Here is a 14,208-nt window from a genome sequence, read left to right on the forward strand (position 1 = left end):
ATTCACAAACTAAAGAATACATCCTGCAGAATACCTAAAACTCCACCAGGGTTTCAGAAGCTATGTGGAATGCGGTATTCTGAATATTTCACAAGCTCTTTTTCCAACCTTCACATAAGCTTTCACGAACTATGCTTAACTCGTACTTTGATAGAAGCTAAAACACAGGTGTTTTCCTGACGTCACAAAGTGTCCAACATGACATCTACTCATTTCCTTCGAAAGCCTCAGGGGCAGTCAGGGTGACCCTGGCTGTGTCAAACACTGAGTTATCAGAGGGACATTAGGATGAGGATGTAGCTTTGGTAAAGATTTATTTAACAATGCTCAGAATCTTCTCACTTGACAGGGAAACTTCCCATGGATTTCAATCAGAGAACATGTAGCTAGAAAAGAGAAAAACATGTTTTGTCTAATCTTGACATATCCTGCACATCTTAGAACACCTACTATGTCTTTTCATTTCTGACAATGATTCAAAGAAAGAATTATCTTTGCCTTAAAACATACAATGTTCCATTTCTTTACAGTAGAGAACTCATCAACGTAGAATGCCATCCAAATCTCTAAGATACACCATAAGAAACAAATGGCACCATTATTTATTTGAATCTTCAAAATAATATTTGCATTACCTCTGTATTAACAACTTTCATTGGTCTTTTCTTGATTTCTCCTATGTCCAAGTAACTGAGGAAAAAACAAACAAACAATAAGAGTTGCTTTTACAGACTTTAAGTCAGTAATTTGTTTTTAAAAATTATAAAAAAAAGCAACTCATAGGAAATTCTCAACCTTAAAGCAAAAACAAATAGCTACTAATTAAAAGCAATTACAATAGTAAAAACTGTTTGCAGTGTCACCAACCAGAGCTGTCACATGTCTACCCTAAACTTCAAGAGAAGGAAAGTCTTAGAAATACATACTTCTATTAGGGAACATTTTTCCCTCTTAATAGTTAGCTGCTTACTATATACACTATATTCTTACAGATTTGATTTTTTTAAAAGAGTGGCTTATGTGCAAAGCTGCTTAACTGTTCCATTAAATACAGGCTTTAGGTCAAAGGAAGTACTGATAGCATGCATTAGGGTAACAACTGGGAAAGGCTGAGAAATTATTTTCTCTATGAGAGCACCTTAATTATACAAAAACACTCAGTCATGTGGGATGACTTTGGTAATTGGTTCAGCTAAGAAACAGATAGGTGAACTAGTTAACCTCTGGAGACCCCTATTATTCCATTACTATTTGCTCTAGATATTAACAGTGATCATTCTTTAGCTGTTACATAAGCACAACCTGAAAAGTGTATACCTTTGTCAACTTCACGTATAATATCACTGCGATGTGGTTCCAGTTTTAAATGGTCCCTAAACTGTGCTTCATATATAAAATGTGCTAAACATTTTAATATTAAAAAGCATAAATCTAACATATAATTTATAATGATAGATCGATCCTTTATCCCAACTACTATAATTGCCAACTTGTCCCAAAAAAGCTTATGTTAGAATTAATTTTGGCTATTGAAGTGTTTTTATTGTTGCTGTTTGCCTTTTTGGATAAAATACTTTAGTTAATTGATATCTCTGGAAATTGTCATACAATGCGCCTATATAAAAGTAGTCATATTTTTAAAACAGTGCAAACACTCCGTCTTAGCAATAAAACGGGTCTTTTGTGGACCTGCAGGGGCTGAGTTTTGAAATAATACCAAAATATTCTGTCATGTGCAGGAAAGTGGTTTCAGATCTACAAGATTAATGCTGTAGAGTCAACTTCCAACAATGCACAGGGAAAGTTTTAGGGAAAATAATCTCTAGAATTCTCTACTGTAAAATAAAGGTTGTGAATGTATGGTCTCACATTTGAAATAAATAAGGGTTTAATAGCTACCTGATGTTTAGTTATCGTTTCAAAAATATTAGAAAAATCTAAGTGAAAGCAATTCAAGCAGCGATTCAATCAGTTCCATTTGAAAAAGATGTTGCATCACACTCCGGGGACTGTTGTGGGGTGAGGGGAGGGGGGAGGGACAGCATTAGGAGATACACCTAATGCTAAATGACGAGTTAATGGGTGCAGCAAAACAACATGGCACATGGATACATATGTAACAAACCTGCACATTGTGCACATGTACCCTAAAACCTAAAGTATAATAATTAAAAAAAAAAAAAAAAAAAGATGTTGCTGTCTTTCCCAACATTTAGGGTCTAAATGAAAGCCCACGAATTGTCCTCAATATCATTAGGGCTTTCTTTTGTTCTGACAGTTTCTCCATTCTTTACATAAACTTACAAGTGCTAAGTTTCAAATATATTGAACATTCAAGTATTCTTGGCTTCTATCATTATAACCATAGATACTACTTCTTTAACACAAATAAAATAGTCATCTGTCAGCATGGAAACCTAACCGTGGACACTGTTATAACAAATTCAGTTTTTTGCGTATGAACTGAAAGCAAAAGTAACATGCAAATCTCTTGGAGAGATTTGAGTACACTTTCTATTTGGTGTGGAACTGTATCTTTTTTTTTAATCTTGTGAGTTGGTAGGATCAAATAAACAAAAGAACATGAATTATAAAAGTGAGTCTACAATTTTCAGCCGTTCAGAGATTCTGAACCAGACTTTCATTTCCATGAAATTGCTTTATATGGAAATATTTAATAAAAAATAAAGTATGTAACAAAAGGAACTGGTCATAGAGGTGTTCTACATTTACGCAACACTTTGGTGTTTACAAAACACACTCACATCTATAGCATTTACTTTTTATCACAGCCCTGTGTGGTACAAATGGTTATGTACCTTTTCTGTATTAAAAAACTGACTAGCTGAGTCAAGTGACTTGTCCAAGGACACAGAGCTGATCAGCAACTCAGTCTTCAGTCTCCTGATTTTAAGTTTCTTTTAAGCATGCAGTTTCATTTAGCCCTTTTTTACGAAGTTTAACAAAGCATGCTTAAGAAGCTTCAGGGGAGGGAAAAATAAATCCAAATATATCCCTCACTTTCCATGAAAAGAATGTCTGACATAACAAAAAGTATAATAGAATACCTAGAACTCAATTTAAACAAATATAGGAGAAGAAGGATTACATTCAAGAATTTTAGTGATATTTTGAAAAATATTTCTATGTAGTTAAAAACTTTATTTGAATTTTAATTATTAAGAATCCAATAATGCTTATGAATTCATAAGCTTAGATTTATGGTCAAGGCTTTTTGCTATCCTGGGGCCCAAGATGAATTTCAATTAAAATGTTCTATTAAACTATGGAATACAGAGTTACCATATGATCCAGCAATTTCACTGTTAGGTATACACCAAAGAGAAATGAAAACTTGCACACAAATATTCATAGATGCATTATTCATAATAGCTAAAATGTGAAATAACCCAAATATACATCAACTGATTAATGGATAAGCATGGATATAAAAGGTAGTATACCCAAATCATGGAATGTTATTCAACAATAAAAAGAATGAAGTACTGATGCATGCTACAACATGGATGAACCTTGAAAATATTACAGTAAGTGAAATAAGCCAGACATAAAGACCATATGTCGTATGATTCCATTTATATGATATGTCCAGAATAGACAAATCCATAGATTCAGAAAATAGATTAGTGGTTTCCAGATGACAGGGGAAAGAGGAAACTGGGAGGTACAAATGTTTTGGCGGGAGGGGTGGAAATGAACTACAATTAGTTGGTGGTGATGGTTGCACAACTCTGAATACACTGAAAGCCAATGAAATGGTTGGACTTTATGCTATGAGAAATCTATCTCAATAAAGCTGTAAAAAAAATGGAATGTAAAATTCTACCTGTCCTATAATGCCCACCCAACCAACTCTCAACTCACAATTCCCACATAACTTTATTTTTTTAATTGCACATATCCCTTTGTACCTTGCATTAAAATTGTTAGTGTGCAGGTAGTCCAGTTAGACTGAAAGCTCCTAAAGACAAGGAATCATGCCGTGCTCATCTTTGTTCCCTGAACTGACGGTTTCTTAATTCACTGAATACTCACTATGAGTGAGCTCAAGAGCTAGGAATAAGGACTCCTGCCCTTGAAGGTCTAATCACGTTGCTGGAGACAGACAGTGGACAAACACAGTCAGCCAGTAAACTCTTCCTGCATTATGCTAAAAGCATAAACATGCAGGGGGTGGGAGCAGGGTCACAAAAGTGAGTGCAGTCAATTCTACTTGGAATGAAAGGTTGAAATAATTTAAACAGTATGGGAAATGCAGAGCAGTTTTCTCCTCTGGTAACAAGACAGTGTCTAACACTTGGAAGTGATTTTTAAGAATGTTTATTTAAATTAAAAGGATGGAGTTCCAAGGAAAAAAAATAAGGAAAAGGAAAAAAAACTGAACAGAAAATGCAGAAGTATAAGTTTGGTCACTAACCTTTGCAAGGATACTTTTTTTTTTTCTTTAAGATTCCTGTTGTTTATACACAGATTTTAAGTTTACTCCTACTGCTACCCAAGTGAAATTCCTTCTCCAGTCACAGTGTCAACCTCTGCCCCCCAACTGCAACGAGAGTTTTGAGGGGCATCAATCACACCGAGAAGTCACAGCCCCTCAACCACTGAGGTGTGGTGGGGTAGGGAATCTGCATTTCCTCATATCAGCCCCACACTATAGGGCACCTGAAATGGGTGGGCGGTGGGGGAGACCGACTCACTTGAGTTTCTTGAAGGCTTCCTGGCCTCCAGCCACGTAGTTGCCCCCGCTCTGGATCTGGTCTAGCTTCCGGATGCGGTGGCCAGTCCGCGGGGTGTAGATGTTCCTGACGGCCCCAAAGGGTGCCTGAATGCCGCCGGTCACCTCCTGCAGGAAGACATCGAAGCTGGACACCTTCTTCTCATGGATGATGACGCGGCGCCCCGCGTAAAAGGGGTCCCCGTTGCGGTACACAAGCACGCTCTTCACGACGGGCTGAGACAGGTGGCTGGACCCGGCGCTGCTGCCGCTCATCTTCCCCGCTGGCCGCCGCCTCAGCTCGCTGCTTCGCGTCGGGAGGCACCTCCGCTGTCCCAGCGGCCTCACCGCACCCAGGGCGCGGGATCGCCTCCTGAAACGAACGAGAAACTGACGAATCCACAGGTGAAAGAGAAGTAACGGCCGTGCGCCTGGCGTCCACCCCGAGGAGACACTAGGAGCTGCAGGACTCGGAGTAGACGTTCAAGTTTTTCACCGTGGCTTGCACAGCCAATCAGGGCCCGCAGTGCGCACACCACACCTGGTTCACCTGCTACGGGCAGAATCAAGGTGGACCGCTTCAGAGCAGGAGCAGGAACCGCGCCGGGCCTTCGAACAGGCACGCCGCCGAGTGAGGGCAGGAGAAAGGAGGAGACACACACACACACACACACACACACACACACACACACACAAATATGGTGAAACCCAATTGCTTACATCATATCTGTGCTACCCTTTCCAAACAGCCTAATTTTTCTTTTCTCTCTTCTTGCACCCTTACCCCTCAATCTCCTGCTTGCTCCCAAATTAAAGCAATTAAGTTCCTGACTGTAGTTGCCCAGGTTTTTCTTTGCTGGAAGATAAATGTGCAAAGCCAGGCGCGGTGGCTTACGCCTGCAAATTCCAGTACTTTGAGGGGCCCAGGCGGGAGGACTGCCTAAGACCAGGAGTTCTAGACCAGCCTGGGAAACACAGGGAAACCCCCGTCTCTATAACGCGCCTGTGATCGCCTGAGGCAAGGAGTTTAAGACCAGCCTGACCCGATCTCTATAATTAAAAAAAAAAAAAAAAAAAAAAAAGTAGGTGGGCAGGGTATTCGCCTGTGGACCCAGCTATCTCGGAGGCTGAGGCGGGAGGGTCGCTTGAGCCCAGGAGGTCGAGGCTACAGTAACCTCTGATTTTGCCACTGCACTCCAGCTGGGCGACACAGCAAGACCGTGTCTTAGAAAATAAAATATATATATAATATATATTATAGATATGCTTAATATATATATAATATATATTATAGATATGCTTAATATATATATAATATATATTATAGATATGCTTTATATATATATATATATCGAGAGAGAGAAAGAGAGAGTCCGGGTACCGTGACTCATGCCTGTAACCCCAGCACTTTGGGAAACTGAGGCAGGAGGCTCACTTGAGCCCGGGAGTTTGAGACCAAACTGAGCAACACAGCAAGACCCCATCCCGGAAGGACGGAAGGAAGGAAGGAAGAGAAAAATAAATTTAAGTGAATGAATGAATGAATGAGAAACAGAGCGAACACTCGCGTGTCTAGGACCCCTAACCCCCTCCCCGATGATCAGCGCCGCCTGGCGGCGAAGCTCGGGTGAGCATCACGTGAAGACAGCAGGCAGCGCGCAAGCGGGGCCCTGGTTGGAGAGGCGGGCCCAGGAGGTGCCCTCCGCAGTAGTACCTACCGACACTCGCGTGCTGGAGAGGGGAGGGGAGCTCGGGCGCCGGCCGCGCGGGGGCGGGGCGATGCGGCTCGGGTGGCACAGCCGTGAACTCTGCGGCGGCCGCGCGCCGCTCACGCTGTTACTACAGGTGCTGTTACCTCTGCGGGCTTCTCTCACCCAGGGGGAACGGAGTTGTTATTTCCCGCAGTTGCCGTAGCAACCGCAGCCTCGCGCGGGGAGCGAGTCAGTGAACCACGCCTGGCTTGCGCCTGGCTCCCTGGGATATGCTGGCTGCGTCGGGCAGAGGCGGAAGAACAGGGGTTTGGAGGAAGAGGGAGAAACAGGTGACATTATCATGCGCTCATTCAATAAATGGACGCCTGCTGTGTGCAAGGCCCTGTGCTAGTTGGGGCCACGGCGGTGAAAAGGAAAACCTACAAAATTTTGAGTGCCTACCCTGTGCCAACCTTTACGCCAGGGAAAGGCATTTTCACTGCCGCAAGAAGGCTAAACGTCTGACTGGCTGTCCAAGAGTCCACATCTGTGCTATTTGTGTAGATTGTTAGCTCTGTCTGAGGAATAACAGGGAGAGGAGTTGTGAGAATAGTAACAGCCCCAGTAAAGAGTCGCTTTGTCCAGTCCAGTCTGGGACATACATATTGTGGCACCACGAAAATGTTCAAAGAGTTGAAATCTTGCAGCTTATCTCTGCCAGTGTTCCCTTCATTCCTCCTAAGACTTTTCTACCATGTGTCATGTCCAAATTACTGGGTGTTCCTAACTCATCATGTATGAATAAAAAGAATAACTGCCATTAATTGAACACTATAACCATGGACCAGGCATTATGTAAGGCACTTTATGTAGATTATCTAATTTAATATTCACAATAACCTTCAGAGGTAAATATTATTCTCTCCTCAGATGAGGAAACTGAAGGGTAGAGAAATCAAAGAAATCTACTTCAGGTCACACACACAGGAGTTCAAACCCATTCACAAGTTCTAAGGATTAGAAAACGAAAGAGAGAGTCCAAACCCAGTTCTGTCTTATTCCACAAGCTCCATAACCACTGTCATACCACTGTGAAAGATGAATGTGTGGGACATTGCAATCTGGAGAGAAACATTTTTTTTCCTTTGAGATTTCTGTTCTGAAGAAATATTTTTATTAAAGCCATGTAATACATTAATGCTTTGAAAGTTAACAGTTTTCAAATGCAGGAACAAAAAATCAAATACCCGCACGTTCTCACGTATAAGTAGGAGCTAAATGAGGAGAACTCACGGACACAAAAAAGGGAACAACAGACACTGGGGCCTACTTGAGGGTGGAGCATGGGAGGAGGGAGAGGAGCAGAAAAAATAACTATTGAGTATTGGGCTTAGTACCTGGGCGATGAAATAATCTGTACAACAAATCCCCATGACACGGTTTACCTATATAACAAACCTGCACATGTACTCCTGAACCTAAAATAAAAGTTAAAAAAAAAAAAAGTTAACAAGTTTCAAAAGAAGGCCAAAGAGAACAATACAGGGAGGAAATAGACAAGGGAAATTTTGTGAACTGGTTGTGGAGAATGCACAGGTTGAGGGACGGATGGGGAAAATATCTGTGAAATATGCTATCACATAGGTGAGTAAGACAGAATACTTGTTATGTGGAATGAAAGGCAATCAATTAAGTAGCCCCCCTCCCCAAACAACCTAAAATTCCCTATCATCTATATTAGCCCAGTGTAAAATGAAAACGTGTGGCCTCTTATTCAAAAATTAAGAATTTTATGATAGCGACAGCAGAGCATTAAACCAATCATGGGGTCCTTCTTGATGTAGGAACCTGTCGCCAGCCCACGAAGCTGCCTGCATCAAGTCTATGCCTCCCGCTGTGGTCTCTTCAGCCCGGATTTGTCTCCTGAGCTTAGATTCATTTATCCAGATGTCTCTTGGATATGATGTGGTGATAAGTGTTTGACTGCTGGCTTTTAGGAGGGAAGAGAAGGCCTTGATTCATAGCTTTTGCCAATCTCTGTAGTTTACTCCAAATATGGCCAATTTCCAGATACCAATCTAACATCACTGAAGCCAAGAAATGTGCAGTAGCAAGTCATTGTATGGTATTTCCACCATGCAGGCACAGCAGACTTAAGTAACTTTAAGAGCATAGATAGTAGTAAAATGTAGATGGAGATGAGTTTTGAGTATTTATTATCTTTGTTTTCAATGTAATTTATGTAATTGTATATTTATACAATTATTTTCATTTTATCGTATATTTATAAAATTACTTTTTAACAATGCCCATGTTTACAACTCCTGAGAATTTAACAATTGCCTCACACACCAGAACAAGGCAGTTCCGAGCACACAATTCTCCAGACAGCTTCTCTAGACCATCTAAAAGGCAGCCTAGACTCGAAACGTTCACGTGATCTCAAGTTTTCCTCAAAATCACTTTTCCTATGTTTCCTGTCTCCACAAATGGACCCTCATCTACTCATTTGCTCAAAGCTAGAACATAGACATTTCTCTTCTTCATAGAACACATTTAACTGTGGCAGAGGAACAATAACAAAAGCAGTCAGATATTTGCAATCTCTCTCCCTGCTCCTGTTGCTTGCTGAATTGGTTTCGGAGCTCTTCTCTCTTGTGCAAAGTCTGAGCACTGAGCAAAGTGAGATGGCTTTAAGAAGCCAGAAAGGTTAGATAAACCCTGATCACGAAGAGCTGAAGTAGAATGAGGAGCGGAATGCTGAGGAATGAGGAGCTTCGGATGGATGCAAGGGAATGTTTGAGAACACACATAGGAAAGGAGGGGAGAGTTTTGTATTGTAGCTTCTTCCTAAGTATGTGAAAGACATTGAGAATGAGATGGCCAAAGAAGATTGTTAAAGAAGTTTTGCTGTGCATTAAAAATAATACCACCAGCAGGGCCCAGTGGCTCAAGCCTGTAATCCCAGCACTTTGAGAGGCTGAGGCAGGTGGATCACTTGAGCCCAGCAGTTCAAGACTAGCCTGGCCAACATGGCAAAACCCCATCTCTAAAAAAATAAAAAACAAAAAAAAATTATCTGGGCATAGTGGCATGCACCTGTAGTCCCAGCTACTCAGGAGACTGAGGTGGGAGAATCACAAGAGCCTGGGAAGTTGAGGCTGCAGTCAGCCATGATCATGCCGTTACGCTCCAGCCTGGGTAACAGAATGAGACCCTGTCTCAAAAAATCAAAAAGAAAAATAATAATACCAACAAGGCATTTGCTGTTTCCTCAAGAGCCTAAATCTCTGAAATGCTTTCAATTATATATTTCTGCTTAAACAATATTTATTTTGATGTAATACTGTGCTAAAACCAGACCACATTGCAACCTAGGTTTATAAGGGCTCTTCAACTAATCACCGAGTTCTATCAATTCTATCTCTCAAATATTTCTTAAATCCATCCACCTATCTCCAAACCCATTTCCACATTTTGAATATTTTGAATTCAAGGCATCATCATCCCCTAAGAGGTAACCCTGTCTCCAGTTTGCTTCCCTATTATCCATTCTCTACAGAACAGTCATCCTGAAAGGTTGCTGAAAACACAGATCTATCCATTTCACTTTCCAGCTTAAAGTTCTTCAAATCCTTATCATTTCTCTTACAGTGAAATCCAATATCATGAACTTTGATTACAAAGCCATAAATATACTACTCTTTTGCTTTAGTTTCCATCTCTTCTCACACAAATCTTCCTATGGCTCTCCAAAGTGAAGACTTGTACCATCGCTTCTTTTAAAATCCCTTTGGATGTACTTTATGGCCCCTTATCCCCCCATTCCTATTTATTTGGCTCCCTCCATAGATCAAGTCCCAACTTAAGTGTCAGTTCCCCAGGAAATCTTCTCTACCCCACTCCCCAGATCAGGATAAACCCCCAACATATTATATATTTTTTCTCTATAGGTTTTATCAATTGTAAGTATAAATTTTTAAATGTGTATTTATTTATTTTTAAAAGATGGGATCTATGTTGCCCAGGCTGGAGAGCAGTGGTTACTCACAGGCATGAGCATAACATACTGCAGCCTTGACCTCATAGGCTCAGGTGATCCTCCCACCTCAGCCTCCCAAGTAGGTAGGACTACGGGTACAAGTCACCACGCCTGGCTATGTAATTACAAATCTTCATATAATTATATGTTTAATTGTAAAGCTTTATATAATTACATGTTTAATCTTTGTAGAGTTAAATGTTCATATGTATAAATTCCCTAAGGAAAAGGATTGTGTTCATTTTATTCATCAATGTCTTACTAGTACCTAGCACAGAGGCTGGAACATAGTAATTACTAAATAATTATTTCATGAATGAATAAATAAAATGAAAATATATTAAGTTTAAGAATTAACTTAAAACTTCAAAAAATTGGAAAACGCTCCTGTAGAAGGAAACATATTTTCAGATCAGCAAAAAAAAAAAAAAAAAAAAGTACAGTCCTTGACAACTGAAGAAATTCTAAGACTAATTGCTTAGCTTCCATGGAAAATGCACAGCCACGTGCAGAGGTGTGCACCTACACAGGAAATCAAGCTCTCTTACCCAGTATTGAGTTTTAATATCCTTTCAAGGCAATAGAGATATGTATGAAATGTGGGACATATTCTGCTAGTTTTTCCTTAAAAAGTGTCACCTTTACAACTGGTTTTCACATCTCAGCCTCAAAAGAACAGGAACTTGAGGGCCTTGAGACTGTTTCTGGGACCTACACATGGATAATGGTGACTCTCGGATAAGCCTCTTGTCAGGTGAATTCAATTAGTTCTGGTAATGGCTAACGTCTCCTTCAAATCCATGTGCTAGGTGGCCTATCCCAGTTGGCTATATTAACTGGCTAACTCATTGGCCAATATTGACTATAAGGGGTATCATCCTTAACTCCTATCCAGAACCAAATCCTGTAGCTTCCATTTGCCTAACACCCCTTAATCCTTCCTCTACTGCTCATCCTCATTGCCTCACCTAGGTTTAGAGCTTTGTTTGTTTGTTTTGCAACAGAGATTTGCTCTTGTCACCCAGGTTGGAGTGCAATGGCATGATCTCGGCTTACTGCAACCTCTGCCTCTCGGGTTCAAGCAGTTCTCCTGCCTCAGCTTCCTGAGTAGCTGGGATTACAGGTGCCTGGCACCATGTCGATCTAATTTTTGTATTTTTAGTACAGACAGGTTTTCACCATGTTGGCCAAGCTGGTCTCAAACTCCTGACCTCAGGTGATCCACCTGCCTCAGCCTCCCAAAATGCTGGGATTACAGGATGAGCCACCGCATCCAGCCTAAAAATGCTTGTCCTATACATTGCCATATAACTAAGGAGTTAAGAATAATAAAAAGGCTTGCTTTAACAGCACATATACTAAAACTGGAATGATACAGATAAGATTAGCATAAGTTCCTGTGTAAGGATGACATGCAAATAAATGAAGCATTCCATATTTTTTTCCAAAAGTAAAAAAAGAAAAGAATAAGAAAAAGTAATAGATCGTTGTTGTTGTTGTTTTGAGACAGAGAGTCTCACTCTGTCACCCAGGCTGGAATGCAGTGGTGCGATCTCAGCTCACTGCAACCTCCACCTCCTGGGTTCAAGCGATTCTTCCACCTCAGCCTCCCAAGTAGCTGGGATGACAGGTTCACGCCACCATGCCAGGCTAATTTTTGTATTTTTAGTAGAGACAGGCTTTCACCATGTTGGCCAGGCTGGTCTCAAACTCCTGACCTCAGGTGATCCTCCCACTTCAGCCTCCCAAAGTGCTTGGATTATAGGTGTAAGCCACTTCTCCCAGCCAGAAGTAATCATTTACTACTCAAACCGAGAGCTTCTATTTTCTCTGTGCTATAGAAGAAAGTATCTTCCATGGATCTTCTAGCAGTTAGAATCATGGTAAACATAAGTGTTTAACAAATGTTAAATGAATTAATCTGAGCATGAAGGGTTGTGCGGACATGAAGGAAGAAGGGATGCACCTTGAGGAGTGTTGAACAGCTGCTGTGATGTGCCCAGTGTTATATTAGAAACCATTATGGAGTATATATGCTCATATGTGGTTTCTGCCCTTAGTGCTTTTTAAAGAGAATATTGGTAGACTTTCATTCCTAACAACATGGTGAGCTAAATATCTTGGATCATTCTCCTTCTAAAGCAATCCAAAATGCTGGATCTTTTTTTATAATATCTAAATCTTTTTTTTTCTTTAGAAACAGGGCCTCCCTCTGTCACCCAGGTTGTGGCATGATCATAGCTCACTGCAACTTCTAGGCTCAAGCAATCCTCCTGCTCCAGCCTCCTTGGTAGCTAGGATTACAGGTGTGCACCACTACAACTAGCTAATTTTTTTAAATGTTGTAGAGGGACGGGGTCTCTCTGTGTTGCCCAGGCTGGTCTTGAACTCCTGGTTTCAAGTAATCCTCACATCTTGGCCTCTCAAAGTGCTGGAATTACAGCCATGAGACACCATGCCTGGCTAAATGTCTGAACCTTTTTAAATGCATTGCCAATTCGGCAAGAATGAAAAGAATTCAGAAAAGCCAAAACTTGAGTGATAACAGAAACCCTGCGAAGTAAGCAAGCACTAAAATCAGCTTTAAGTATACCTGCCCATGCCCTGGTGACCTGGAACTGTTATTTTGATGGCTACACAGGGACAGAGACACAAGAGACAGGCCTAGGGCCTCCCAAGGTGAAGATTCAGAGAGAAGTTCCCCATGCAAATATGGAACCTCAAAGAGTTAAACCATAAATGCAATGGTGAATAAGAAATTAGCCCTCTTTGCAGAGCAATTACAGCAAGAAGATATGCTTATTCTCCCATTTGTGCTAAAGGCCGAGGTGGGAGGAAGGCATGACAGAATTTCATCCTGATGCTTCATAATTACATCAGTTGACCCTAGATAGCTGTGGAAGCTAATTAACTCTGTCTTTGTGATCTACAAAATGTGAGGCAAAGAATTAAATGTAAAGTGATCATGGATTGGAATTGTTCTCAGATGGCTGACAGAAACCAACACAAATTCTCTCTGGAGGAACAGCTTCTACTCAATTTACAGATAATCCCCGTATATAGTGTTCCAAGAAACATGAATATACAGTCAAAAAACCTAAAACTTATAAGAAAACAAATGATAAATGGGAATCTGAAGGAACAACAGACAGAAGAATCAGACCTACAAAAATTTCAGATACAGGAATTATCACAGGCAGAATGTAAAATAATTATGTTTACTATATTTAAAGACAAAAATGATTGAAAGTATAAGAACAAAAGACTTTTAAAATGACCAAAGGTTTTTTTAAAAAATTGTGAAGCAGAATCTCTAGAATTGAAAAACATAATTAAAATTTAAAACTCAATGAAGAGTTTAAATAGCAGATTAGTCACATCCAAAGAGAGAATTATTAAACTAAAACAGTGTATTCAAATAAGTTATCCTTGCATCTAATTTCTGGACTTCAGTTTAAAAAAAAAGAAAAAAATAACAAATAAGTTATCCAGAAGACAGGACAGAGAGAGAATAGATGAAAAATATGAAAGAAGGGTTAGAAGCTAAAGTAAGACTATTTACTATATCTTTAATCAAAATTCCAAAAGGAGACACAAAGAGAATGAAGCAGAGGCATTAACTGAAGTTTTCTATAATTGTTGAAAGGTTCAAATATTCATATTCAGGGAGTCAAATGAATCTTAAGAAGAAAAAAAACAAATAATAACCACCTTAGGATATCGTAGTGATTCTGCGATAC

At 40.3% G+C, this 14,208-nt stretch overlaps 1 protein-coding gene and 1 non-coding gene across 3 annotated transcripts in view; one reads left to right on the top strand and one right to left on the bottom strand.

Annotated features, from left to right (window-relative positions):
• Positions 1-14,208, bottom strand: part of DCDC2 (doublecortin domain containing 2) — a 211,325-nt gene that overhangs the window by 180,898 nt on the left and 16,219 nt on the right. The window contains exons 2-3 of one of the 2 annotated variants that reach the window (XM_004088743.3): positions 4,719-5,108; positions 636-690 (exon numbers count right to left, since the gene is read on the bottom strand). In XM_004088743.3, the coding sequence (XP_004088791.2) occupies positions 636-690; positions 4,719-5,011 (348 nt within the window). In that variant the 5' untranslated portion in view covers positions 5,012-5,108. Of the gene's footprint in view, positions 1-635; positions 691-4,718; positions 5,318-14,208 lie in introns of those variants that run through there. The other variant, XM_030816457.1, reaches the window with a different exon arrangement.
• Positions 11,807-11,910, top strand: LOC115836441. Its single transcript, XR_004031525.1, has one exon. It is a non-coding gene; the product is annotated as a U6 spliceosomal RNA (small nuclear RNA).

Source organism: Nomascus leucogenys, chromosome 8 (assembly GCF_006542625.1).
Source record: "Nomascus leucogenys isolate Asia chromosome 8, Asia_NLE_v1, whole genome shotgun sequence".
In the NCBI taxonomy this organism is placed as follows: Eukaryota; Metazoa; Chordata; class Mammalia; order Primates; family Hylobatidae; genus Nomascus; species Nomascus leucogenys.